The sequence below is a fragment of the Mus musculus genome, chromosome 19 (assembly GCF_000001635.26).
Source record: "Mus musculus strain C57BL/6J chromosome 19, GRCm38.p6 C57BL/6J".
Lineage (NCBI taxonomy): Eukaryota > Metazoa > Chordata > Mammalia > Rodentia > Muridae > Mus > Mus musculus.
Window position 1 is genome coordinate 57,445,818 of NC_000085.6, and position 27,494 is coordinate 57,473,311.

Below are 27,494 nucleotides of genomic sequence, written 5' to 3' on the forward strand. Positions count from 1 at the left end.
GAGAGTGTGGGGAGAGTGGGGTGGGGAGGGAAGAAGCTATGGGAGGAAGAAAGAGAGAAAAAAAACTGGTTTTAGCTAATCAGATGGCCCCTTTATATTCATATAAATCACTCATGAGAGGTTCATTCTAGACCGAAATTCCATGATTTTATTTTATAGTTGATTTTAATCTATGTTTATAGAAAACATAGAGGCCTGGCCCTGAAACTTAATTTTTAACTTTTATATTCCAGGACCCTGTGACCATCTCTGTGCCTGACCTGGGCCTATCTGTCCTGTCTGTATGAGTACTGGAACCTCATGGACTTTGGACCCAGGACACCCAGGTTCTACCAACTGTCATTTTCAGTCACTGTGCCTTCAGCACCCTCTTGGCACCTTTAGACATCCATTTGCTTATCTTTGCTTGGTGATGCTATGCCTTAGGAGGTGAGATGAGTTGCAAGGGGGTTTGCTGTCCTTTCCTGCTGATCATTCTGCATGTGATACATGGTCAGCGTTCAGAACTTATCTTTCTGTCTTCAAGTGTATTTCTTCTCTTTCCTCACCTTCCTGTCAGGGACAAACAACATACACATATCTTCTACATTCCTGTCAAAGGCAGCAATCTCAACATGTGCATCGCATCATGACAGGACCCCGATGCTGCCTGTTACACAAAACTAGAAATAACTTGTTTGGGTGACAGTCATCTATTAAATGTCTTTTTGTCCTTCAAACTATTTCATCTATCTCTTCTTACAATGAGCCCATTCACCATCTTACTCTTGAGAATATCATAACAAAAGCCCACACAGCTTTCTTAGGCATAAATAAAGCATAGCTACTGATTTTGTTCATGCTCCAGCCCCGAGAACCTCTCCAGGAGGAAGAGTGTTAGTGTACCATGACTTATTTAAAAGGAGATCTGCACGTCTGGCAGCGGGAAGTCGCTGTGTGTTTGCTGAATTCCAAAGCTGAGATATGTTCTGTTTGCTTGCTGGTGAGCCCCACTGCCTTACTAGCCGAGTCTGGATATAAATGTTTATCGAATTATTAACTCTACTCTGGATTATTATAATCACTTCTTCTTTTTCAAATACAATTATCTTCCTGAGAACTTCAAGAATATTACTGATGTTTATTTATACTTTACTGAGTCTATCTTCAATTCCTTGGACAGAAAAGATATCCAAATTACATGACTGCAGTTTTTTTTGTTGTTGTTGTTGTTTTGTTTTTTGTTTTTTTTGGAAACAAGAGTGTCACATGATAGTCCAGGCTGGCTTTGAACTTGTTATCCTCCTGCCTCTGACTCTGGGTTGCTGGGATTATGGTCCTCTCAGATGTTTGGTAATGATCTATAGTAAGACAAGCTCCATATCTTGTGTCAGCCTTTCTCCTATGCAGTAAAGTGTTAATTCATCAAGCTTGGTTTAACTCAAATCTTGAACATTCCAAGAAAAAAACTGGCCCTTGGGAGAATCAACCTCAGATATTCCAATATCCTGCCTGAAAAGAATATAACGGTATGTCTCAGGCCTCAGGCCACTGCAGCATTGTTTTGGCCTCTGAAGTCTAGAGATTGAGTAAAGTCAGTCATGCAAAAACCTTGTCTATGTGACTGACTGCTAATAAAGACACCTGGCACAAAGGCTCAGATGCGTTCCCCTGACTGACAATGGCGTTAGGAATGTTAAACCCTGTGCTTGCACTGAGAGAAGAAAATGGAAGCTTGGCATAACTTTAGCCATCTGCTTTGCCTCTGACACATTTTGATGTGTACTTTTAAATACATCCAACTTTAACCACGAGTATTAGAGTTTTCCTGAACCCCAAGACTTTCTCATGAATTGGCTTGAATTGCTTTTGGTGACTCCCAAGGTACTACTGACTCTGTTCTAGTCATGTGCCTTGGGTCAAATGAACTTTCTTTAGGTTCATGGTCTTATAAGATGGGAATATAATTATCACCATCACCCCCCTCATCATCATCATCGTCATCATCATCATCTTCTTCTTCATCATCATCATTATCATCATTCTGTTTTGTGGCTGTTTTCTTCAAACGGAAGCATTCCCTACTAGAAGGCAGAGAGAAGTTCATAAGATTCAGGAAGTAAATGAAACTTACAGGACTCAGGAAGCTTCTAAAACTCAAAGATCCACAAGGCTCTCTCCCCAAGGTTATCTAAGCCAGTTGATGAGGAGTAGAGACTCTTCGATGAATCCTAGCCACCTGCAATTGTGCCAGGAGCTCTAAGATGCAGCTTTCATGGTTCTTCACCCCTGCTGGAGTGGGCTGTCCAGTGATGCAGCTGCCTTGGAGTCACCAGGGCTCCTGTTAACACTAAAAAACTCACTGGTTCACTAAGCTCAACTTTAGTAGAATTGCTTTTGGGGTTTTGTGTCTGTACTCTATCTGGGATGACCTGAAAGTTGTTCAAATGTCCCCAGGAAAAGTCACACAGCATCAAATTTGCTGTGAAGTTGTGCTATCATGTTATTTTTAATGAGAATTATTATAGAAACGCCTGGGAAAAGCTAAGTGTCAGCACATAACACGTGCAGCAGCTTTGGTATTCAACCAAAGCCTGTTTGCTGTAGTTGTCTCTCTCGTGAGCTCCATGGCCTCCATCCCCAGGACAGAAATGAAGTTCAGTCTCTATCTATCTATCTATCTATCTATCTATCTATCTATCTAAAGTTCATTCTATTTATCATCTATCTGAATTTGTATGTATGTATGTATGTATGTATGTATGTATGTATCTCTCTCTCCCTCCCTCTATGTATGTATGTATGTATGTATGTATGTATGTATGTATCTATCTATCTATCTATCTATGTATCTATCTATGAATCTATCTATGTATGTATCTATCTATCTAAAGTTCATTCTATTTATCATCTATCTGAATTTGTATGTATGTATGTATGTATGTATCTCTCTCTCCCTCCCTCTATGTATGTATGTATGTATGTATGTATGTATGTATGTATCTATCTATCTATCTATCTATCTATGTATCTATCTATGAATCTATCTATGTATGTATCTATCTATCTAAAGTTCATTCTATTTATCATCTATCTGAATTTGTATGTATGTATGTATGTATGTATCTCTCTCTCCCTCCCTCTATGTATGTATGTATGTATGTATGTATGTATGTATGTATGTATCTATCTATCTATCTATCTATCTATGTATCTATCTATGAATCTATCTATGTATGTATCTATCTATCTAAAGTTCATTCTATTTATCATCTATCTGAATTTGTATGTATGTATGTATGTATGTATGTATGTATCTCTCTCTCCCTCCCTGTATGTATGTATGTATGTATGTATGTATGTATCTATCTATCTATCTATCTATCTATGTATCTATCTATGAATCTATCTATGTATGTATCTATCTATCTAAAGTTCATTCTATTTATCATCTATCTGAATTTGTATGTATGTATGTATGTATGTATCCCTCCATGTATGTATGTATGTATGTATCTGTCTATCTATCTAGATATCTATCTATCTATCTATCTATCTACCTCTAGATCAGGAGCACTAATCTTTTTTTTTTTTTAAAGATTTATTTATTTATTATGTGTAAGTACTCTGTAGCTGTCTTCAGACACACCAGAAGAGGGAGTCAGATCTTGTTATGGATGGTTGTGAGCCACCATATGGTTGCTGGGATTTGAACTCTGGACCTTTGGAAGAGCAGTCGGGTGCTCTTACCTGCTGAGCCATCTCACCAGCCCCAGGAGCACTAATCTTATTTGAGCATGGAGTCTCATTCCATCTTTTCAGCTCCTAGGACATTTCTCTCTCTTGCTCTTCCCATTTCTACCCTAAACTTTTCCTGATGGAGAAAATATGTTGTCTTCCATCTTTATCTTTGCCCAACCCCTCGTCTTTATCATACATGGTACAACTCTCTCTTTCTCCATATTTTTAAAAGTTCCTTTTGTTTTCATTGAACGTCCATCCCTGGGATCTCTTCCCATTCCTGGGTCACTGGGCATCAGGTTTTTTTTTGGCCTTACTCCTACATGTCTACGATGCTTTTAAGATCAGTCTTTTGTCACGGGTCTTTTCTTTTTAAAAGAAAAACATTCCTTGCTTAATTTTAAGTTTTATTCGCTGCAGTTGTTTTCCTAATCACAAAAGGAATGTGCAATCAAAGTAAAACTCTTACACATATTTATACCTTAGAAAGGTATGGGAAGCTAGGGGCAAGCAGCAGGCTGGACCAGGGAGTCAGAGCTAGGCTCTTGAACCACAAGCAGAAGGCAGAGTGAAGTCTGAGAATTATGCAAGGCTTTTCATCTCAGAGCTTGTCCCTAGTGACATGCCTCCTCCAGCAAGGCCACACTTCTGAAGCCTACCCAAACAGCCACCAACTAGAGACCATGTATTCAAAAATCTGAACCTGTGGGAGACATCTCATCCAGACCACTACACAACGCCTCATTGTATATCCCGACTGCCTTGGAACTCCCTTTGTAGACCAGGCTAGCCTGTATCCACAAAGAACTAACTTCCTTTGCCTCTCTTGAGTACAGGGATTAAAAGTGTGTCACCACATCCAGTAGAAAGAGCCTTCTTAGATGACACAGGTAGTTTTTTTTTCCCCTAAGCTCCACACATGTTAAAAGAGATAAAGGCATTTGAACACATGTATGGCAAGCTACATTTGTAACACATATCTATTTTTTTACATGCTAGACTTCCACTCTCAGGGAGATTGTCCCTACTCTCCCTTTGCAGAGGTTTCTATGGGAGCTGTCAGATACATTTGTGTTCAAAACGTTGATCGAGCACTGTATCTGATGCTATCCCAGGCCCTGGAGGCTGAAATTAACAAAGGATTCTTGTACTCATGAAGCTTATATTGTAACAAAGGAGGTCAGACATTAACAAAATTAGTAAAGTATGTAATATGTCAGTTGAGGCGGTGCCATGGAAAAAAATTAAGCAGGAACATGAGCTTCCATGGAGATAGGAAAGTGTTGTCAAGAGAGAGGGAAAGGAGGTGCTATGTTCTACAAGTGGGTCACTTCATCCAGAGGGTTTTGGAGACTGGGTCAAAATAGAAAGTTTAAGCCAACAATGTGAAATGCTTTATTAGAAGCAGACTGTCTTAATCAGTGCTTTGTTGCTCTGAAGAGATACCATGACCACAGCAACTCTTGTAAAGAAAACATTTCATTGGGGCTAGTTTACAGTTCAGAGGTTTAGTCCATTATCATCATGGTGGGAAGTATAGCTGCATGCAGGCAGATATGGTGCTGGAGAAAGAGCTGAGAGTCTACATCCAGATTAGCAGGCGGGAGGGAGGGAGGAAGTGAGGGAGAGAGTGAGGGAGAGAGTGAGGGGGAGAGTGAGGGAAAGGGAGAGGAGAGGAGAGGAGAGGAGAGGAGAGGAGAAGAGGAGAAGAGGAGAAGAGGGGGAGGGGGAGAGGGAGAGTGAGGGAAAGGGAGAGGAGAGGAGAGGAGAGGAGAGGAGAGGAGAGGAGAGGAGAGAGATGAGGGAGAGGGGAAGAGGAGGAGGGGAGAGAGGGAGAGGGAGGGAGAGGGGGAGAGGAAGAGGAAGAGGGGAAGAGGAGGAGAGGGGGAGGGGAAGAGGGAGAGGAGGGAGAAAGACTAGGAGACTGGCTTGAGCATTTGAAACCCCTCCAAACCCACCCCAGTGACACACTTAGTCCAACAAGGCCATAGCTCCTAATCTTTGTCAAGTAGCACCACTCCCTTAATGAAAAAGCATTCAAATCTATGAGGCTGTGGGGACCATTCCTATCCAAATCACCACACAGTTAGAGAACAGAGAACATAGATTAGAGGGTAGCAGAAAAGAGATATGGTGGGGGTGGGGGAGAGGGAAGGAGAGATGGCAGACTGTCTTAGTCAGTCTGAAATATAATATTAAATAAAATGACCTGTGAGTTAAAGGCTTGTCCAATGTGTAAGATGTTGGCTACTTTAGGAAATTAGAGCTTGATTTTTCTAATGCCCAGAATACTCTATCTGTAATGATTCCTCTGACATACATTTGTTGCGTGAATGGTAGACGTGTAACTGGCATCCCCTGACTGGGATCATTAGGCAATGAGGCATCATTAGGGAAGAATGTTAGCCTGGCAGAGCACTATGAGAAAGAATGGCTGTAAGGCAATGTGGGGAAACAAAGAAGACAAAGTGGCTATCCCATAATAACCACACTTCCATTTAATGCATTTGGGGAAGAAGTAAAAGGATTTTTTTTTCCTCTCTTAGAGGGACAGCCTAATGCGAGGTCTGCAAAGAGTTTAAATATTAATTTAAACCATAGGCGTTTTTGTTGTTTTGGGTTTTACTTGTTTGTTTGTTGAGATAAGGTCTCAGTATGTTACCCTGGGTGGCCCGGAACTCACAGAAATCCACCTGCCTCTGACTTCTAAATGCTGGGATTAAAGGCATTCACTGTAGGGGGCTAGGGGGAATTTATGCTAGAGTGAGTTGGTAAATCCTGATCGGACACATTAGTCAAACAATGAATTTTGATTGTTGGTCCTTGATGTTTTGTCTCAGGAATGAGACAGTGGCCAAATAACTGAATGGACCTTGGGGCTAGCTTTAGGAATGTAACCTACAGTTTAGCAGGGGAGAAGGAAAAGGGGAAGAAGAGTAAAGCCTGTTGGTGCCATGTTTGCCATGCCTGTTAGAGAGCCCTTCATGCACCACCACGAATGGATCAACCATATATAGTTTTTGATTCCTATAAAGGAATAGAAACTCCAAAAGAACATTAACATTTTTTTTAGAACTGTCAAAAACTGCAGTCAAAAATTCAAAATTCATACACACACACACACACACACACACACATGCAGGTTATGGGGGGGCGGTACAGAAAGGAAGTGACTCTACCTCAAATACACAAATTAGGTGTTTGCGTTGGATAGTTTACAGCGGCAACTCCAATGTACCTCTTCACGACTAAGAGCATTTGGTAACAGAGATATTAAAGGTTCCAGCAGAACTCCGAGATGCCAGAGCAAGCCATTGGCCTATACCGAGCCTATGGACTACAATTCCCAGAAGGCCTTGCAACACATCGGTGTCATCTCTGCTCGCCTCTTGGCCCAGGCCGTGAAAGCATGGCAGCTGCAGAGGCAGAGGTGGTTTCACCTCTGATTGTGGACACAGCTCCTGACACTTCAGGAACAGCCGAGGCCTCTGTAGCAGCATCGGTGGCGGAAGCGGCCAGGACTGAATCGCAAGCCCCGGCCTCCAAGGCCGCCCTGGCTGCTAAGCTCATGTCGCTGAGCGGCGTGTTCGCCGTGCACAAGCCCAAAGGGCCCACTTCAGCCGAGCTGCTGAACCGGCTGAAGGAGAAGCTGCTGGCAGGTACTGCCGCCCGGGTAGGGACCAGGCTGAGGAGTTCTCCACCACACTGGGATTTTTATCTCTAGTCTTTCTTCTTTTACTTACTGACTTACTTTGTGCGTCTGTGGCTCAAGATAGAAAGAGTGACCACCGAATTAACTCTGGACGAAAACCCAGGGCATCTTAGGCTTGGACTTACCCAAGTGCACACTCTTTCAACAGTGGCCCTTTGAGCTTCTCACGGGAAGTACGTGTAGAGTTGGGGGACCAGTCTGCATATACAGGTTTTCACCCTGGTGGCTGCAGCCCAGTTTTCTGTAGTTTGATCCCTCCCAGGGTTTTTGTTTAACTCTTGCGAATGAGTACCACCAGAGGAAATGCAGGCTCTCTACCCCTAAGTTGCAAACTTAAAAGTTTATTTGAAAAGCACATAGGCTGAGTTAGCTAGGATTTAGAAAGGACACCACTTTCACCTTTTAGTGGGCACGGTGATTCGTCTTCTATACAAATGCAGGTTCCTGATCCCCACACTTGCAGACCCTGAAAGTCTGAAGATCTGGGATTATTTTGGAAATTGTGCTCTATTGCTTCAGATTGTGCTTTCTTTCTTCTTCTTTTTTTAATGTAGTATTTTTTGAGGAACATTAAAATAGAAGATGGCCATTTTTCTAACCATTCTTCCTCTTGATCATTTATAACAGGAGCATTAAAAAGCCAAAACCCTTTAGTTTTGTTTTGCGTGTGAATGTGTATGCAGTGTGAGTGTGTGTTTGTAGGTGAGAGGTGATGTTGGCCATCTTCAGACATGGCTTTCCATCTTGTGTATTGAGCCAGAGTACCTCACTTGAACCTAGATCCTGCCAATTAGGCAAGTCTGCCTACTCAGCTTGTTTTAGGGACAACTGGCTAGGAATCAGGGTAGCATTCAGTGTCACCCTCGTGTTTATAGGGGTGCTGGAGATCCAAGCTCTGGTCCTCACTATTGCTTGGCGAGCACTTTACCCTGTGAACAGTCCCCACGGAGCCTTTCTTTTACTGGATTCTCATGTTAAGCTGCATCTGTGGAATCCTATAGGGACATAGGATGAACAGTGGCCGCCTCTTCCCTTAAGTCGGCTTACAGTCTTGTGATCTCTGCAGTTCCAGATTCTCCAGAGCTTCAGCTTAGCTTGTCTTGTTACAGGTACAGAGAAACCTCTCACAGTGCTCAGTGTCACCTGGAAGACTTAATCTAGTTTTGTTTGTTTGTTTTGAGATAGGTTTGCCTTGAGCTCAACTCAGTGATCCTCCTGCCTGAGCTCCTGAATGTGAGACTTACAGATGGGCACCTCCATTCTGATTTAAATTTTCTCTTTTAGCCAGGAGCCAAACTATTCTGATAAAAACTTTGCTAATTTAAATGTTTATTGAACAGATACACACATTCTTCCGGATGCTAAACAATGGTGTTATACTTGCTCATTTGTGCTCATCGTTAAGTGTGGTGGCTAACTTTGATTGCCACCCCAATATCATCTAGAATTCCCAGTTTCAGTAAGGGATAGGGAACATCTATATTGGGTTGGCTTGTGGCCATGTCTGTGAGGGATTGTTTTAATTAAGCTCATTGAGAGAGGAAGACGCGGCCTGCTGTGGGTGGCACCCTCCCCTAGACAGGGCATTTGAACTGTGTGAGAACTGGAGCTGGACACAAGTGTGTGAGCCTTCGTTCTCATCTCATCCTGACTGTGGATGTGGTAGAGAGTAAGCTGGAATTCTGAGCTAAAATAGACTCTCGTGAGTTACCTTTTGAGGGTATTTTATTACAGCGTTAATGACACTAGCGCATCGGATTTTAGGGGACATTGAACTGAGGACTTGCATCAAAAGGAATCATTGTGATGGGGTATTTGTTTGTTTGTTGTTTTTTTCTTTCACAGATATGTTGCTTTCGTTTGTCCTGATTTGTTAGTAAACTGGCTTTTTGTACCAAAGATTACGGTTCTTAAAGAAGCTTTTCATAGCATCAAAACGCTGAAGTTTCTTGGTTGCACTTTGTTGGGACTGATTGCTTCAAGGCTGTCACTAGGCTGGTTTCTGCAGAGCACCCACTGATATGCTGAAGTCTTCCTCTCCTAACAGTGCCTGTGATTCCGTATTCATATTAGCTAAGCGAGCTTCCTAGCCCAGTGCCTGTGATTGGGTGATTCCGTATTCCCTATTAGCGAACTCAGACTTCCCCAGTGCCTGTGATTGGTCGATTCTGTATTCATATTAGCTAAGCGAGCTTCCCACTGGGGAAGTGTCTGTGATTGGTCAATTCCGTATTCATATTAGCTAAGCGAGTTTCCCCAGTGCCTGTGACTGGGTAATTCCGTATTCCCTATTAGCGAACTCAGGCTTCCCCAGTGCCTGTGATTGGTCGATTCTGTATTCATATTAGCTAAGCGAGCTTCCCCAATGCCTGTGATTGGTCGATTCCGTATTCATATTAGCTAAGCGAGTTTCCCCAGTGCCTGCGATTGGGTAATTCCGTATTCCCTATTAGCGAACTCAGGCTTCCCCAGTGCCTGTGATTGGTCGATTCCGTATTCATATTAGCTAAGAGAGTTTCCCCAGTGCCTGCGATTGGGTAATTCCGTATTCCCTAGTAGCGAACTCAGGCTTCCCCAGTGCCTGTGTTTGGTTGATTCCGTATTCATACTAGCTAATTGAGCTTTCCCAGTCCCAGGCTAAGCACCTGTCAGAATCGCCCTGCAAGATTCTAAAAGATAGCATTCTGTTCTATCCAGGTTTGACAACCACTGATTCGCTCAGCCAGGAGGCATAGCCTCTTCAAAAACATTCCTTGCCCGTCCTTACATTGATTTCCCCCGTTGTAGAATCTCTTCTCCGTGACTTTGAACCTTTCAAGGCCTGAAGCATGCTAGGTTTTTATAGGTAGAAAGGACCTTAAATGGTCATCCATAAACAGCCATCTGAGTATTCGATTCAAGAGTGAACACAATTTCAACAGTGTGAATGAGTTAGAGACAAGATGACTGAATTTATGAGACCTTTATACTAAGGCATATCAAGTTAAAAACTCGGAGTTCCCCAGTGTACTTTTGTAAGTTCACTGACAGAGATCCATGATACATTGCAAGTGGAAGGTGAAGTGTTTGAAGTCCAGGCCCACGGTGCTGGGATCTCGTTCCTCCAAGTTTGGTGATGTTAGAGTCCAAGTGTACACCCGATCTTAAGGCTCTGAACCACTGGCATGGTAGTCAGGCTGTGAGGTTGAGCGGCCCAGCACAGCCATCTGAATGTTCTGTTGTAAAGATTTATTTATTTATTTTATCTATGTGAGTACACTGTTGCTGTCTTCAGACACACCAGAAGGAGGCAGTGCAGATGGTTGTGAGCCCCCATGTGGTTGCTGGGAATTGAACTCAGGCTCCCCGGAAGAGCAGTCAGTGCTACTTATTAACCTCTGAGCCATCTCTCCAGCCCCGTCTGAGAGTTTAAGCTGGCTTCTGTCTCTGCCCTGCCCTCTTTTCATTGTGTGCTGTTTTCTGTCTCCTGGTGTCAATAGTTTTAAAGTAGGTTTAACAGGCTGAGGGTCAGGGGATTGCTGTGACAGGTGTCGTATAGCTCGTCTGTAATGATGGAGATGTGATGTAAGCAGTGTTGGAATCCTCTCTTTCTTTATTAAATGCTTCAGAAGTCAAGTGGTAACTAACAGCTCTGAGCTGACACTTAAGCTCTTGTTGAGATTAGCGTCTTTAATGAATTGAAAGTTTTGATCATGTGGACAAGTAGTAAAACTAGCTGAGGACTAGGTGTAGATAGAAATAGCCCTGTATGAGATGTGCTCCCAGTTAGTAGACGCCAGGGAGGGACAGAAGAAATCACAGACATTTAGAGACTGTAGCTGAGGTCTCTTAAAACTAGCTGCATATGCCAAAGCTAACTTTTTTGTTACTTTCTAACTATTGATATATCACTAGAAGTCACCCAGTTAGCTTAAATATTGACTTAGACTTTTGTTTTTCTTGGGGCTGGAAAGATGGCTCCACAGATAAGGACATTGGGCTGATATTCCAGAGGTCCCAGGTTCAATTCGCAGCATCCACTTGGTGTCTCATGTCCATCTAGAACTCTAGTTCCCAGGACTCTGCTGCCCTCTTCTGGCCTCCTTAGACACTGCATGTACATGGTTTACAGATATACATGTAACGAGATTGTCTATACACATCTAGATATAGATAGATCCACACACATATAGATGGATACATACATACATACATACATACATACATACCTAATTGTTTCTCTTAAAATGAGTTCAGTTTCTATTTCACTAATTTTGAAATACTGTTCTTTTGTAATTTAGGAAATCTTTCTCTCTTCATGTGTGTGTGTGTGTTCACACATGTGTGGAGGCCAGAGGTCAACCTCAGGAGTCATTCCTCTGTCCACATTAATTTTTGAGACAAGGTGTTTCACTGGCCTGGAACTCACTAAGTAGATGTCACCAAGCCCCTGTCTCAGATCAGGGATTATAAATGCATGTCACCACCCCCAGCTTTTTCTTTAACATGGGTCCTGGGGATTGACCTCAGAACCTCATGCTTGAGTGGCAAGCAGTTTACCAACTGAGCTATCTTCCTAGGCGTGGCTATACAGTTTTGTTGTGTTTTGGGACAGGGTCTCAGCATATATCCTTGGCTATGGGGACTCAGTATGTAAACCACCCTGGCCTCAAACTCATTGTTTAAAAGCGTACACCACCACACTGAGCCCACTGTACATTCTAAAACCTGTTTTTGCTAGTTATGTGGTCATAGCCTTATACCTGTATGTTTTGTTTGTTTTTTGAATAGGTTATCTTGTCTCCCATGCTCCTCCTGACTTGTAATTACCTTTTTTTAAAAATTCTGATTACTCCTGTAGAAGCTGGAATGCCTTCTCCAGAATGGAACAAGAGGCAAAAGCAGACATTGAAAGTCGGACACGGAGGGACGCTGGACAGTGCAGCGCAAGGTGTTCTGGGTAAGAGACGTGAGGGAAGTTTAATGACTCTCTCCTTCAATACCAGAAATGCTAGCTGAGTCCTGGTGCCTCACTGTACATTGCAGTGTTCTAGTTATACCGTGGTTACAAGTCCTTCTTCCCCGAAGCCCTTGAATGGTGCAGGGCACAAGCACCACAGAGCACAGCACCACAGCACACAGTACCTCAGACCACACAGTACCACAGACCATCCAACATGGCAGCACACAGTACCACAGAGCACACAGCACCACAGACCATCCAACATGGCAGCACACAGTACCTCAGACCACAGTACCACAGACCATCCAACATGGCAGCACACAGTACCACAGAGCACACAGTACCACAGACCATCCAACATGGCAGCACACAGTACCTTAGACCACACAGTACCACAGACCATCCAACATGGCAGCACACAGTACCATAGAGCACACAGCACCACAGACCATCCAACATGGCAGCACACAGTACCTCAGACCACACAGTACCACAGACCATCCAACATGGCAGCACACAGTACCTCAGACCACACAGTACCACAGACCATCCAACATGGCAGCACACAGTACCACAGAGCACACAGCACCACAAAGCACCATAATGCCACAGCACATAGCACCAGAGCACACAGCACCACAGAGCAACACAACACCATAGCACCACAGCACCACAGAGCAACACAGCACCACAGAGTAACATAGGGCCACAGAGCACCACAACACCACAGCACAGCACTACAGCATACAGCAGCACAGAGCACCACACACACAGCACCACAGAACAGAGCACATAGCACTACAGAGCAACAGCACACAGCATCACAGAGCACATGGCACCATTGCCTCTCCTATGTGTGCAGGGAGCTTTGAGCAAAGGTTTGATTCTGAGCAGAACAGTTAGCCCACCAGGAGTGAAACTGTTGCGTTTTGAAAGGCTTGGGCATGCCTAGCATCTGTGAACTTGGATTATAGGAAGTACTCCACTCTTCCCTGGATCACCATCCTGGTTTGCTGTGTCTGGACTGTGTGCACTACTGTCTTCCTGTAGGACTCTGGAGTTCAGGGCTCCCATACAGGCAGAGGGTGCCAGGGGACACTTCCCAACCCCAGATCAAGCTTGGAAACTATGTTTTTGATATATTTCCTGGAGAGAAACATTGTATATACACGTTCTTCTAGGACTGACAGGTGTGCTGGCCTGGCACTGACTGGTGTGCTGGCCTGGCACTGACTGGTGTACTGGCCTGGGACTGACTGGTGTGCTGGCCTGGCACTGACAGGTGTGCTGGCCTGGGACTGACTGGTGTGCTGGCCTGGGATGGACACTGGGTTGTGCTGGCCTGGGACTGACTGGTGTGCTGGCCTGGGATGGACACTGGGTTGTGCTGGCCTGGGACTGACTGGTGTGCTGGCCTGGGACTGACTGGTGTGCTGTCCTGGGACTGACTGGTGTGCTGGCCTGGGACTGACTGGTGTGCTGGCCTGGCACTAATGCTGGTGTGCTGTCCTGGGACTGACTGGTGTGCTGTCCTGGGACTGACTGGTGTGCTGTCCTGGGACTGACTGGTGTGCTGGCCTGGCACTAATGCTGGTGTGCTGGCCTGGGACTGACTGGTGTGCTGGCCTGGGACTGACTGGTGTGCTGGCCTGGGACTGACTGGTGTGCTGGCCTGGCACTAATGCTGGTGTGCTGTCCTGGGACTGACTGGTGTGCTGGCCTGGGACTGACTGGTGTGCTGGCCTGGCACTAATGCTGGTGTGCTGTCCTGGGACTGACTGGTGTGCTGGCCTGGGACTGACTGGTGTGCTGGCCTGGCACTAATGCTGGTGTGCTGGCCTGGGACTGACTGGTGTGCTGGCCTGGGACTGACTGGTGTGCTGGCCTGGGACTGACTGGTGTGCTGGCCTGGGACTGACTGGTGTGCTGGCCTGGGACTGACTGGTGTGCTGGCCTGGCACTGATGCTGGTGTGCTGTCCTGGCACTGACTGGTGTGCTGTCCTGGGACTGACTGGTGTGTTCTCCTGGCACTGTTGCTGAGTTGTTCTGTCCTGGGACTGACTGGTGTGCTGTCCTGGCATTGACACTGAGTTGTGCTGTCTTGGCACTGAGGCTGGGTTGTGCTGTCCTGGCACTGATGCTGGGTTGTGCTGTCCTGGGACTGACTGGTGTGCTGTCCTGGCACTGACGCTGTGCGCTGCCCTCTGGTTCATGTGCTCTTGTCCTCTGTGTCCTCTGCTTCCCCTACCAGGGAGCATCAGATGGAGGCCGGGATGGTGGTTGGTGTTTCTTTTTCACTGAGTCACCGTGCTGTGGCTCTGTGCTTCTCAGCTGCCCTGTCATTCCTCTGTCCCTCGGTGACGTCCTGTGTTCTTTATCCTGCTTCGATTCTTCACCGTCCTGGCTCTGCTCCTGCTGCGTGTCACACGGGGCAGCGTTTCATCCGCCATATTACTGCCAGTGCTCTGCCCATTTTACAGGCTGTGTGCTCTGTAATAGTGGTTCAGGTTCAAGGTCTGAGGCACGGTTCTCAGCCTTCCCAACCCTGTGACCCTTTAATACTGCCTCACGGTGTGCTGACCCCAACCATAAGATTATTCCATTGCTACTTCATAACTGTAATTTTTCTACTGTTGTGGATTGTCATGTAAATGTCTGACATGCAGCCCATCTGATATGTGACCCCTGTGAAAGAGTCCTTTGACCCCAAAAGGGCCACAACCTACAGGTTGAGAACCTCTGGTCTAAGATGACAATTTAAGAATAAAATAAGATTCTTCATTCTATTTTATATATAATATATATATATATATCTCACAGGAGAGCCTGCAAAATAAACTAATATATCTGGAGGCAAGAGCAGTTCCCTGGAGTTACATCATCTTCATCTCTACTCCTCCGAGCATGCTAGGCTGTGTCATGAGGGGGCAGCCAGGGTTAAAATTGCCGAGCAGATGATTTAATAAGATTACCTGGAGTTTCCAGGAGAGCCCAGTGAGCATCCTTAGACGTGGAAGAGGCACAAGAAAGCCAGGACATGTGGAAGTGCTGGCTGCAGGGATGTGATTGCCGGCTTGGGAGGTGGAAGGGACCACAAGCCAAGAATGTGGGCAGCGGGTCCCTGAGAGCTGGAAAAGGCAAGATCCCCTTAGCTTAGCTTGGGGATGCGTTTAGCTGAGCTTCTCCCCCTGGGGCTACAGAAGGAACACAGCCACGCCAGGCCCTACAGTTCTTTTAAAATTGCTGTGAATCATGGCCGTAGCTCATGGTAGCCTGCTTTAGATTTCTGACCTGAGAACTGTCTGTCAGGGGTGGTGGGGTGTCTTTAAAGGAAAGTTTGTCACAATAGCTATAGGAGAACTTAAAAAAAAAGAAAAGCCTATGTCAGGTCCCACCAGGACACTAGTTTCTAGGTATAAGGGGTCTGCACATGGCGCCCACAGGCGAGGGCACTGTGCTGCCTGCCGTACACAGCTTCCACACTTGGGAGCTCTTGCTGGGGTTTATTTAAGTCTCTAACACCCTGAGCTAGCGGTGCCACTACAGTTGGAGGAATCTCCTTAGTAATGCAAAGCACCCGAGAGGCCGACTGGGAAGGATGCTCTTAGAGATGTCAGCCTTCTGAACAGAGCTCTGGTAAAGACCTCCGTGGGCCTCAGCTGGAGAACCAATCAGAGCTCTGGTAACGACCTCCGTGGCTCAGCTGGAGAACCAATCAGAGCTCTGGTAACTACCTCCGTGGCCTCAGCTGGAGAACCAATCACACCATCGTATTTTTACTGCCACAAAGATAAGAAAAAGATAATGTGTACAACATGTTTTCAAAGTATCGTAGTTTTAAAACTATCATGAAAACTACTTCTGTTAAGTGTAAACCGGAGCAGGAAACCACGCGCAGAGCTCAGTTTTGGAACAACAGGCCTGGAGAGAGGTAGAGACGCGGCTCTGTGCCTGGGCACGGCTTTGCGGTTAAGAGCTCCGACTGCTCTTCCAGAGGACTGGGGTTCAGTTCCCGGCACCCACGTGGCAGGTTATAACCAACCATAACCCTAATCTCCAGGGGATCCAACACTCTCCTCTGGCATCACTCAGCGACACCAAATAAAGTAAAAAATAAGCGAGACCACAACTAAGAGATACAGCAGACAGAGTTAAGAATGGTCATTTGGTAGAAGTAGCAATCGTAAATAATTATTTATCGGCTATGTTTGCAATACTTCTGAAAGTTTTCACCGTGCTTTTTTATAACCTGTAAAGTTAAACGTATCTAGTTAAAGTGATAAGAAGAAACTTGGTTTCCATCTTAAGGGGCTGATGTAAGATTGCCAGTTAGTCTCCTAGATGCCACTGTTACACCCGCGTTCTCCAAATTCTACTTTCACTAACCACCCCACCTCTGGCCTTGTTTCTTCTTGAATACACAATGAGAGGGTTTTTCTGGGTGGCTCTCAGTGTGTCCTTGACAGTTCCTCACTCTGGACCGCCTCGCTAGGCTGGAAGCCACCTCCCTGTGCAGCATGCCGCTGAGTTAGAATCCCATGTCAGCCTGCTTGTCACGTTGATGAACCCACTGCCCCCACTCTGGTCCGGAGACTGTGTGCAGATGTTCCCTGAGGGCGCGAGTTTCTTCTTCATGTGTGTCCTCACCAACTTACTGCATTTGCAGTGCTGATGGACGGAGCCTCCTTTGGCCTCAGACTTCGGAATGCTCCTCTCACGACCTCTCCCAGTTGCTCCTCCCCCTGGGCACATGGACACTTCTGTGCACTGTCACATGACATGTAGCAGCATTCACCCATTAGCTGGGCCAACAGTTTTGAGCACTTTGATTTCTTCCTATCTATCATCTGCTTCCCCCTGAGAATATTTAAGCTTCAAAGCAGGAAACAGTTCTCCAGCCCTGTGTCGTCCTCTCAGGACTACATATAGTAGCCGCTCAAAAACTACATGTGATTAGACTACATCACATCTTTGTTGCTGTCATACCAAGTCTCTGCCTCAGCAGCAGCATTAGCAAGTGCTGCTATTTGAAGAATACCAAGCTCTTCAGAGCTACTGAAAGCAAAACGACCTTTGATCTTAGTTCTCGAACGATTACGATCCTACTTAGAGATGGAGGATCCGTCCTGGTGGGTGTCATGGGAATTTGGAATAGACTTTATGAATGAGCTGAGGCGTGAGCTAGATTTTTAACATTAAGGTTGAATATTAAGAAGCTGGGACAGGGCTGGTGAGATGGCTCAGTGGGTAAGAGCACCCGACTGCTCTTCCGAAGGTTCAGAGTTCAAATCCCAGCAACCACATGGAGCCATAACGAGATCTAGCTCCCTCTTCTGGAGTGTCTGAAGACAGCTATAGTGTACTTACATATAATAAATAAATGAATTTAAAAAAAAAAAAAAAAAAAAAAAAAAAAAGCTGGGACATAGGAATTGGGCTTGCTGTGAACTTTGTAGTGTGCACAGTGAGGGTTTCAGAAACTGTTACGAAGTGGTCCAAGCTGGAAAAGGAAGGACTGGGATGTAGATGTGCAGTGGCCAGGCTTTTATATAAAGAAATGGTTAAATACACTCTACCATCCCTGGTGAGCCATAGTGTGTAAGGATAAGTAACGTCTGAAACAGGAAGACAGCAGGGCTGTGCTGTGGTTGGCTGGTCTGGGTTAAACTGGTTCTGTTGGCCCTCATTCCGGCTGTTGGGCTGATTACCCGAGTTTCTCTCTTCTCAATTGTGTTCTGCGTGCTACTAATCATCCTTAATGGTTCGTTAGCTACGATGATGGCTTTTGCTTTGTTTGGTGATGAAGCCTGTCAGGGTTTCCTCAGCCTGCTTGAACATGGCTAATTGTACCGTGTATTTTCTTTATGGTACCCATATAAAATCCCAGTGCGCCCTCTGAGACTGCTCTGAATCTTCATCCTCTGATTGGCTGGGTTCAGGCATTTGCTGTCTTTAATATTTGGGAACGGGAAGATATTCTTTTCTTCCTTTCCATATTCAGAATATCTTAGCTGTCTGACATCATCTAACTGGATTAATAGCAGCCCCAAATTCTGTTAAGTGTATATTTTCTCATCCTTGCACTACATAGGCCAGTAAATTATGAATAAGGTGTGCAGATATTTGACAAACCTCGTTTTCAGAATACATTGTCAAAATATTTTTTTTCTTTCATAGTGGTTGGGATTGGAAGAGGAACAAAAATGTTGACCAGTATGTTGTCGGGGTCCAAGGTAAGACTGTGAGAATGTATTTCTTTCTTCTTTGATGTTTTTCTCAGTGACCATCTTGTTCTTTATTGCTGTGACAAACCACCATGACCAAGGCAACTTACCAAAGAGTGTAATTGGACAAACTACCCCAGAAGGTTAGATTTTACAATGGTGGAACAGAGACCTGGCGATGGGGTTGGAGCAGCAGCTGAGAGCTGGAGCAGGAGGCATGGAGCACACTGGGAATGGCAGGGATCTTTTGAAACCTCAAAGCCTACTTCCACCTCTTCCAACAAGGCCACAATGCCTAATGGCTCCCAGATCCACCAACTGAGGGCCAAGTATTTAGACATATGGGGCTATTTTCAGTCGTTATAAAATGAAGGCACTGAGGGTTGCTGGGAAGATGATTCAAATCTCAGGTGGCACGGACCTTGACCTTGACCTTGTTGAGGGGTGCAGACAAGTGGGTCCAGGAGCTTGCTGGTCACCCAGTGTCGGCAGAAAGCTGAATTCCAGGCTCAGTGACAGACCCAACCTAAAACAGGTAATGAAGATATTCCAGTGTCAATCTCTGTCTCCACACATGCAGATACCTCCACACACATCTTCACATGCACACATGCACACATGTACACACGCATGCACACACATACATACACACATACACACATACACACACACACACACACACACACAAATATGAACCACTGAAGAAGACAGCAGGACCCTCTTTAAGATGATAAATGATGTTATTTGTCTATGAAAGTAACTCTAACTAAATCCAAGTGTACTTTTTAGGCACTTGGGAGGGGGAGGAGGAGGCGGCGCCTCTGGGGCCACTTGAGTCATTCAACATGGTGGAAGGATGACTGTAGAAAAAGTCAGGATGTGAAAGTTGTCTACCTCCATAGGCTAACACCCCCACGCCTCTGCCCCTGACATGTACACAGACCCACACATACAGGGAAAAAAAATGTTTAAAATGTGAGTCATCACTTTCAGGTAGATTAATACATTGTTCTTAAATATTACCATGCAGAGTTTACAGTCTGTTTTTGACACAGGGTTTTTGACACAGTTGATTTGTTTCTTAACTACAAAATGTAAATGATGGCTGTTCAGTAGGGGAATTAGGATTATATTTATTTTATTTTTTACACTATTTGGTATTCTCTAAAAGTTTTACAATAAACAAATCATTTTCATGTCAGCAACCAAAAGACATACTTGCGTTAATAATTTGTTCAAACGTTCCCCCCAAGCTCAGATTGGCTGAGGCCGCTGAAATATTTGCTATTCGCCCCTCCCCACAAAGCCATAAGCATGCACGGTGCTCCATCAGTGCTGAACAGGCTCTCTTGTAAATTCTAAGCATATTTTTGGAAGAATGATGACTGAAGATAGAAACACATCTGGGTCGGGTTTTATTTGTTACAGGCCGTTGTGGTGTTCAGCTAGAAAAGTTGGATGTCACACACAGAGAAAGCAGGGCTCCTCAGATGACGGTAACAGAGACAGACACCCCAGCTGGGTCTCGTCCCAGAAGCCAGGCTCCATGTTCCATGGATTGCGAATCAGCACTGGGGTGTGGCTTTTCCCATGCTTTCCGTTTTATGTTGAGTATTTGTTAAATGGACGAAGTCATTTGATGTTGACTTGAGTTGAAGAATACATTCTGTTAGAAAGTAATTAGTAACTATTTTACTGTTCTGATAGACTATATTTTATTTTACTTTGTGTGTTGTTGTGATAAAATACACAACAAAAGTAACTTAAGGGTTTCTTTGGACTCGAGGCTCTTGGGCTCAGTCCATTATGGTGGGGAAGGCATTAAGGTGAGCAGAGGTCCCGGCCACACCGTGTAAGTGAGGAAGCAGAGGGTGACGGATGCTTATGTTCAGCTGGTCTGGGACCTCAGCCTGTGGATCAGTCCCACCTACGTTAAGGCAGCTCTTCCCACCTTATATAACCTCATTTCCACAGTTCCTTCACTAGTGGGCTCAAAGATTTGTTTCCACTGTGCTTCCCAATCTCATCAGGTTGCCATAGAGATGATTAGCTGTCATGTAGACCGTGATACATCCAGATTATTGCGAGGCTATATGCACAGACTTCTATACAAGCAAATAGTTTCAGTAAATAACTCCAGTCCTGTACATGGAGTACCTTTGTTTGAGGCAGGGTCTCATGTGGCCAAGACTGGCCTTGAACTCCTGATTGTCCTGTCCGTACCCATCAAGTGCTGGGGTTAGGGGCATGTACCACCATGTGGCTATGATGCATAGTCCCTGGTATGCTTCTGACATTTTGTTTCTAGTTCAGTTAAAAAGATTTCAGGGACTGTAGCCCCCCTAGCTTGACCCCAGACTTAGTGATTGAGCTAATGTTCACTCTTTCTCTATTTAAACATATGATGGATCTTCATCTGTCTCACACACTGCCTGAAACATCACACTCATGGGTAAGGTTGTGCAGGGTGTATTTGTCTTATTTCCTTCCAGGGTGGTCGGTGCTCAGCTTATGTAGTACTGTGTCCACTGCCCTCCCTCCCGAGCTAGGCCACACTGGAGGCACTGCTATTCCAACTGGCTGCGTGTCTTTTTGCAGGCAGGAAACATCATTAGGAGTCTTTTCTGCTATAGATCAACAGGCAGAATGCTGGACTTTGTTGCTTTGCTTGCTTTTTAGAGGCAGAGTTTCTCTACACAGCCCCAGCTGGCCTGCAACTCACTGCTTCCTGAGTGCTGGGATTAAAGGTTGTGCCACCATGGAACTCTTACAGTATAATCTTTAGGCCATCTACTATTGCTAACGTCTGTGAAGAGACACCCAGCTCTTTCCCTGCAGTCTCTTACGCCGGCCCTGCACGCTCCAGTCCTGACTTCCAGGCCCAGCCCTGCATGCTTGGGTCCCCGCTGGGCTCCGCCTGTGGTCCGCCTGTGGTCTTGCATTTCTCACTGTTCTGTTGAGGCTGTGTGCATAATGTGTGTGAAACGAATCTCAGTTCTCCTTACGGTTCTTCACCGCACATAAGTAGTTGTTACTGTTCCCAAGTGTTTCATGGGTCATCAAGTCCCCTCTCTTCTGAATTCCAGGCCTGCTTGATTGCCCTAACCGCACATTCTATATACACCTGAAGTCGATTTCACCCAAACAAGTTCTGGTGGGAATCTTGAATACAGTTAATTTTTCTTCTTTTTAGAAATCCCTGTAATTTCTCACATTGTAGAGAAAATAGCAGACATCAGAAAGAAAAAGCTTCTCTCTCTCTCTCTCTCTCTCTTAATGAACAAGATGGGAAAGGTGGAGAAGAACGAGGAGGAGGGGAAGAAGGAGGGGAAGGAGGAGGGGAAGGAGGACGAGGCAATTTCTTAGACAGAAATTTCACACAGTAAACGATTTGGGATGAGGATAGATGTGGATCGTAAAAATAGTTTACAAGCCAGGCATGCCGGCACATGCTTTTAACACCAACATTCTGTTCAGGAGACAGAGGCAGAAGATATGAAGACCAGCCTGGTCTACATAGATGTATCAGCTAGAACTACCCACTGAGACCCTGTTTCAGAAATTAAAAAAAAAAAAGTTTGAAATCCAAGTAGATATGGGTCTGCATAAAATATAATTTAGACAAGTTTATTCTGGAGAGTGAACTGGTGTCTGGTGTGTAATGCGTGGTGTGAAGGCGAGCCTGTGCCTCCCCACTCTCCCTGAATTAACTCTGAACCAGTTAATTCAGCAAGAGCTGGATAGCACGTGCACTTTGAAGTCTCAAGTCTTTGATGAGGCTCTGGAGAGCTGCCTTTACAAGCTTCCTAAATGACGATTAAAGTTGGCCACTTCACAATGTCTTAGAGACCAGATGAGCAAATGAAAGCGTTGACCTGCGTTGAAAACTTGAATCTAATTAGTATCGCACAGATACGAGGCTAACCCAAATCTACGAGGAGGCAGAGCACAGAGGTTTCCCAGGCAAAGCTGGCATGTCTCACAACAAGTATCACTGGCTACAGCCTCCCACCCTGGATGTGGTCAGAGGGCAGAGGTTTCTCCAAGAATGCCAGTGTTTTGGGGTTCGGCAGTCAGGGCATGCCGGTGTAATTGCCGATGCCCCTCCCCCTGGTGCGGTCTTGAATTGTGAACTTCTGGTCAAGCTTGAGATGAGAGAGGGCAAAGTTTTCTTAGCCAGAAATCCCAAGTCCTAAAGAACACAAATGTCAGGGGAATTTTCTACAGGGTTTTATTGTATAAAGTATGCAGCCATAGACCCAGGTACACAGCCAGTTCACAGGTCCCAGGTGCCATCCTGGAGAATAGATAACTCCAGAGCCCAGCTCTGTGCAGCGTAGGCAAGCGAGAAGAAGCGCGTCACACCCCACACAGGAGGACGCTCGGCTGTGTGTGCTCCCCGTCCCCTTTCCTCTTTCCCGTATCTTTTTGGTGATGAGCCGGAGCTTCGCTTTGTCTGGATGGCTTTTCCAAGTGGCTTATCGATAACCGAGTAGAACGTAAGGTTTATTCTCACTAGATGCCAGGGTAAGATAAAGAAAAAGCAGCCATCTTTTAGACAATCTTTGCAAGGAGTAGTCACGGCACTCCCCTGAGGCTCCGTGGAAATCACAACCATGTTAATAATCTTGCCTTTTTTTTTTCCTTTGCAATCTCAGAACCCAAAACCACACAGGCCAGAATTCCTGCCTGATGTGCACTGTGACAGCCGGGGTGGTGAATAAATTCAGGAGGTAGTGAAACAAATGCTATATATTGAGATTTTATCAACAGGACTGGAGCAATGGCTCAGTGATTAAGAACATTTGTTCCTCCTGTGGAGGACCTGGGTTCTGTTCCCAGCACCCACACTGTAGCTTCCACCCACCTGTAACTCCAGGTCCAGGGATCTGACGCCCTCCTCTGACTTCTGCTGGCACCAGCACTCATGTGGTGCACATACATATGTGCACACAAAACACTCATGCACATAAAATACAAATAAATAATTCTTAACTTTAAAAATTAAGGTGTCTCAGTTAGGGTTTTACTGCTATGAACAGATACCATGACCAAGGCAACTCTTGTCAGGACACCATGTAATTGGGGCTGGCTTACAGGTTCAGAGATTCAGTCCATTATCATCAAGGCAGGAGCATGGCAAGATCCAGGTAGGCTTTGTGCAGGAGGAGCTGAGAGTTCTACGTCTTCATCTGAAGGCTGCTAGGAGAAGATTGACTTCCAGGCAGCTCGGACGAGGGTCATAAAGCCCAAGCCCACAGTGACACACTTCCTCCAACAAGGCCACACCTCCAAATACTCAAACTACCACACTAGGCTTTTAAGTGAGTTTTCAGCACATGTAGGGGTTCTGAAACCAAAATGTTGAGAACTGTTGGTGTAGATATGATGTCCTCTAAAAAGAACTCACATGCTGCAGGACAGAAGGAAGACCCAGGAGTTCTTGGAGAGTTGCCATTGATAGCCTATGTTATGGCAGAAGTATGAAGAATTGCACAGGCAGACACTCCTCAGGCCTGTATGTGAATCTACCAACTTTGTGTCAAGCTGATACCATTTCTGTCCAGTAGGGAAACAGCAGAACAACAATGTAAAATTCTGCTCAGTTTATCATTTGGGAAAGTGCTGATCAGGTTGTAAAACTTGGGAAACAGTGGATGTGCGCAGGCGGTCACGTTCTGAGCAGCGCAGTGCGAGAGCCCAGGAAGGTGAGCGTGTCCCTTTCCCTCCGCACAACCATCTCTAATGTCTCCCCTTCACGGTAACTTCCTAGAGGTGCAGAGTCCCTGTGACCTGTTTAATTTGTGTCTGAGAGTTTCATACACACGGAGGACAGTATCTTGTCCTTCCATAGTTCTGAGGAAGTGCGGCGGCACCTGGGCTCGAGGCAGCCCTCCACTTGTGTATGTGTTACACCGTTTATATTGACCGCCTATTGTCCATCTTTCAGAGAGCAGGATTTGAAAGCTCCAGAGAAGGGGGGATTAAAAGGGCAGCTTTGAAAAAGGAAAGGCGTCGATGGTTAGGAGAGAGAAGAAAATGGAGATTGTTCACTTGTTCCAAGGGCATCGAGAATCTGGAGACCAAAATGGACGCCAGACACTTGGCAAGCATGAGGCGCCCGGTTCGAACATGTTATATAACAGTAGATGCATTCAAAGGCACACTATATAACCCATTGTCATGGTTTTCTTACAAGTATAGACAATGGATTACCCCTCACCCCCGACCCCTACTTGGAGTTTGTGCTGGTCTGCATGTACACGGAAGCCAGAAGTCAACTTTGGGTGCTTTTCCTCAAGAGCCCCTGACCTTGGTTGTTTGAAACAAGGTCTCTTATTAGGACTTGCTGACTAGGTTAGCCTGGCTGACCACTGAGCCCTAGGGATCCACTTATCTCTGTCTTCCAAGCACTGGTTTTACAAACACACACCTCTCTCTATGCCTGGCTTTTTATGCATGCTCTGGGTTCTCCTGGTATAGCAAGGGCTGAGCCATCTCCCTAGCCTGCCTCTGTGTCACCTGTGAGAACTCACTGTAGCTCTGTGACTCGCTCTGACACTGCTAACTTGGAATCATTCTGTGTTTCTGTGTGGTAGTGATTGTTATCCATTGCTTACTGGGGACAGAAACTGTTGTTTTAGATTCTTCTCTGCTTCTCACGAGGCACATATCATTTTCCCCGCTTGAAGATTAACCGGTCCTGGAGCAGTTAAGATGTGCTTAAGCGCTTCACCATCTGTGAGGGAGCTGTAATTGCCTCCCACGAGTCTACGTCTACGTCTCTGCTCCTGCTTCGTATCCTTCTGTGCCCTCCCCAAGGGACGCTGACTCAAAGTTGCCTGCTCTTAGCCGAAGGGGAAAGCCACGTGTCCCGGGTGATGGGACTGAGTATGGAGTTAAGAGGAACTAAGTTTTGCAGTCCTAGTGAGTCTTTCAAAAGAGTGGCTCAAAAATATCAGGAAATTTCCTCCTGCATTGCATCTGAGCTAAGAAATTTGATGGGATAGGAAGGTGGCTTCATCCAAGGCCACTTGCTGTCACGTCTGCATATTTGTGGACGTCACAACTTTAATTTTCTTTTCTTTCTTTAGTTCTTTTACTACCGCAAGTTTATCATGAGTAAATTTGCATTTCTATAAAATACTTTGAGGTTCTGTCCCCAGACGGGGTCTCATTGGTGTAGCCTACCTGGAACTCTCTCTGTAGCCCTGGATGGTCCAACTCACAGCCATCTGACCTCCCCTGCCCCCTACGTGCTGGGATTAAAGGACCGTCACTCACTGTAAAGAGTCACACAAGTATAGATTCTTTTCTCGAAGAAACGATAGCACTTCCTGTCACAGGCTCAACAAAACCAGGATTGGTCCAGAAGAGTAGTGGAAAGATGGCATCCTGCAGGTGTGGCCGGTCCTCAGCCAGGGCGGCTTAGTTCCACGAGGGCTGACATCGTTTACCGAGCATGATCCATTCTAACGCCAGTTCCCTTCAGAGAGCTTTAGTATCAGTCCTCTTATTGAGAAAACACACTGCTGGGTGAGGGTGCTGCTGCTGGACCTGGTGGTCCAGCCTAGTGTTCCCCATAGGTTCCCAAAACTTTGCTCTTCTCTGTGTGAGCGATCGGGTCACTAAGAGAGCTTTAGTGTCCCATGGAGAAGTGGCAGCTCATGCTACTGGAAGTCACTTTAACTGCGTGCAACTAAAATGACTGATTCTTGGGAGGCTGTCTTGTGTGGTCTGTCATGCTATTCTTTCCACGTGGGCAATGTTCCCGCTCTCTTCAGAGTCTTGGTTCCAGGGCCTCTGTGGGTACCGCGTCCACGGCTCCTCACCCCCTGCTAAAACACGATGCGATTGTATACAGCTCAGGCCTTCCCCTCACAACGTTAACCATTCCTTATAGCACGTGGCATCCCTTGTAGACTTGTAGCACGTGGCACCTCCTACAAAGGAACTGCTGTGTAAGCAGTTTTCAGACGGGCTTATTTAGGGGATAACGACGAGTCTGTACATAATTAGCACAGCTCCTTTTTATTTTTAGAATATTTCAGATCTGTGGTTGATTGGATGTGCGTATGTGGAACTCATGATGCAGAGAACCGAGTGTCTCTGGGCTCCCAGATGCTTCCCACACAACAGAAACAAACAGCACAGTGGTCTCAGTGTCGTCCTCCTGCCTTCACTTTGTTTCAGTTGGCAGTGTTCATAAAGTTCTGTCCCTTAGGAGGGATGCCTGACAGTCTTGTGTCACTCAGGGCCACTTTTGTCATTTCCTTTCCTAGAGGTATATCACCATCGGAGAACTGGGGAAAGCCACGGACACCCTGGATTCTACTGGGAAGGTAACGGAAGAGAAGCCGTATGGTAAGGAGCCCTCCGACGCCACTCTCCTCTGCAGTTAAAGTCCCTGTGATCGCAAAATGCAGAACTTAAGGAGCATGCGTGCTGTCCATTGGTAATCCCCGCACGTGCGAGAGTGAGGCAGGAAGATTGCAAGTTCTAGCTCAGCCTGGCCACACATGAGACCCCGTGCAAGTTCTAGCTCAGCCTGGCCACACATGAGACCCCGTCCCCAAGAGAAAAGTCCTAGCAGAATTAAAACAAACCAGTGGCTCAATGCTGCCCAGGCTCAGTACATTCTCGAGCAGACTGGACACTGCTCATCACACTGCGCCGTGTTTGCTGTGAGCTTAACAAAGCGTTGTAAGTACTTTTCCCCACAGGAGTGTTTGTAATGTTCAGAAATTACTTGTATGTATAGCTGGGATCTAGGCTGTTTTTCCCCACGAGTGGGTAACAAGACACAGTTACCATCATGTTGGATTTGACCTGTGTCGAGCCTCTTATGTTTTTTAAGTGACTTCCCAGCTGGTTGAAGTAAATGTGCCCGAGTCA

General features: G+C 45.7%; 1 protein-coding gene across 5 annotated transcripts in view; it reads left to right on the top strand.

Moving 5' to 3' along the window:
- The first annotated feature begins 7,074 nt into the window (after positions 1 to 7,074).
- Trub1 (TruB pseudouridine (psi) synthase family member 1) overlaps positions 7,075 to 27,494 on the top strand; it is a 38,114-nt gene continuing 17,694 nt past the window's right edge. For 2 of the 5 annotated variants that reach the window (XR_386517.4, XM_006527357.4), the window contains exons 1-4: positions 7,075 to 7,379; positions 12,273 to 12,371; positions 18,553 to 18,608; positions 26,882 to 26,963. Coding sequence is in view for 4 of the 5 variants with exons in the window: in XM_006527357.4 (XP_006527420.2) it covers positions 7,130 to 7,379; positions 12,273 to 12,371; positions 18,553 to 18,608; positions 26,882 to 26,963 (487 nt within the window). In the remaining variant the exon portion in view is untranslated. The remainder of the gene's footprint in view (positions 7,380 to 12,272; positions 12,372 to 18,552; positions 18,609 to 26,881; positions 26,964 to 27,494) is intronic. The other 3 variants (NM_028115.3, NM_029839.3, XM_006527356.3) reach the window with 2 other exon arrangements.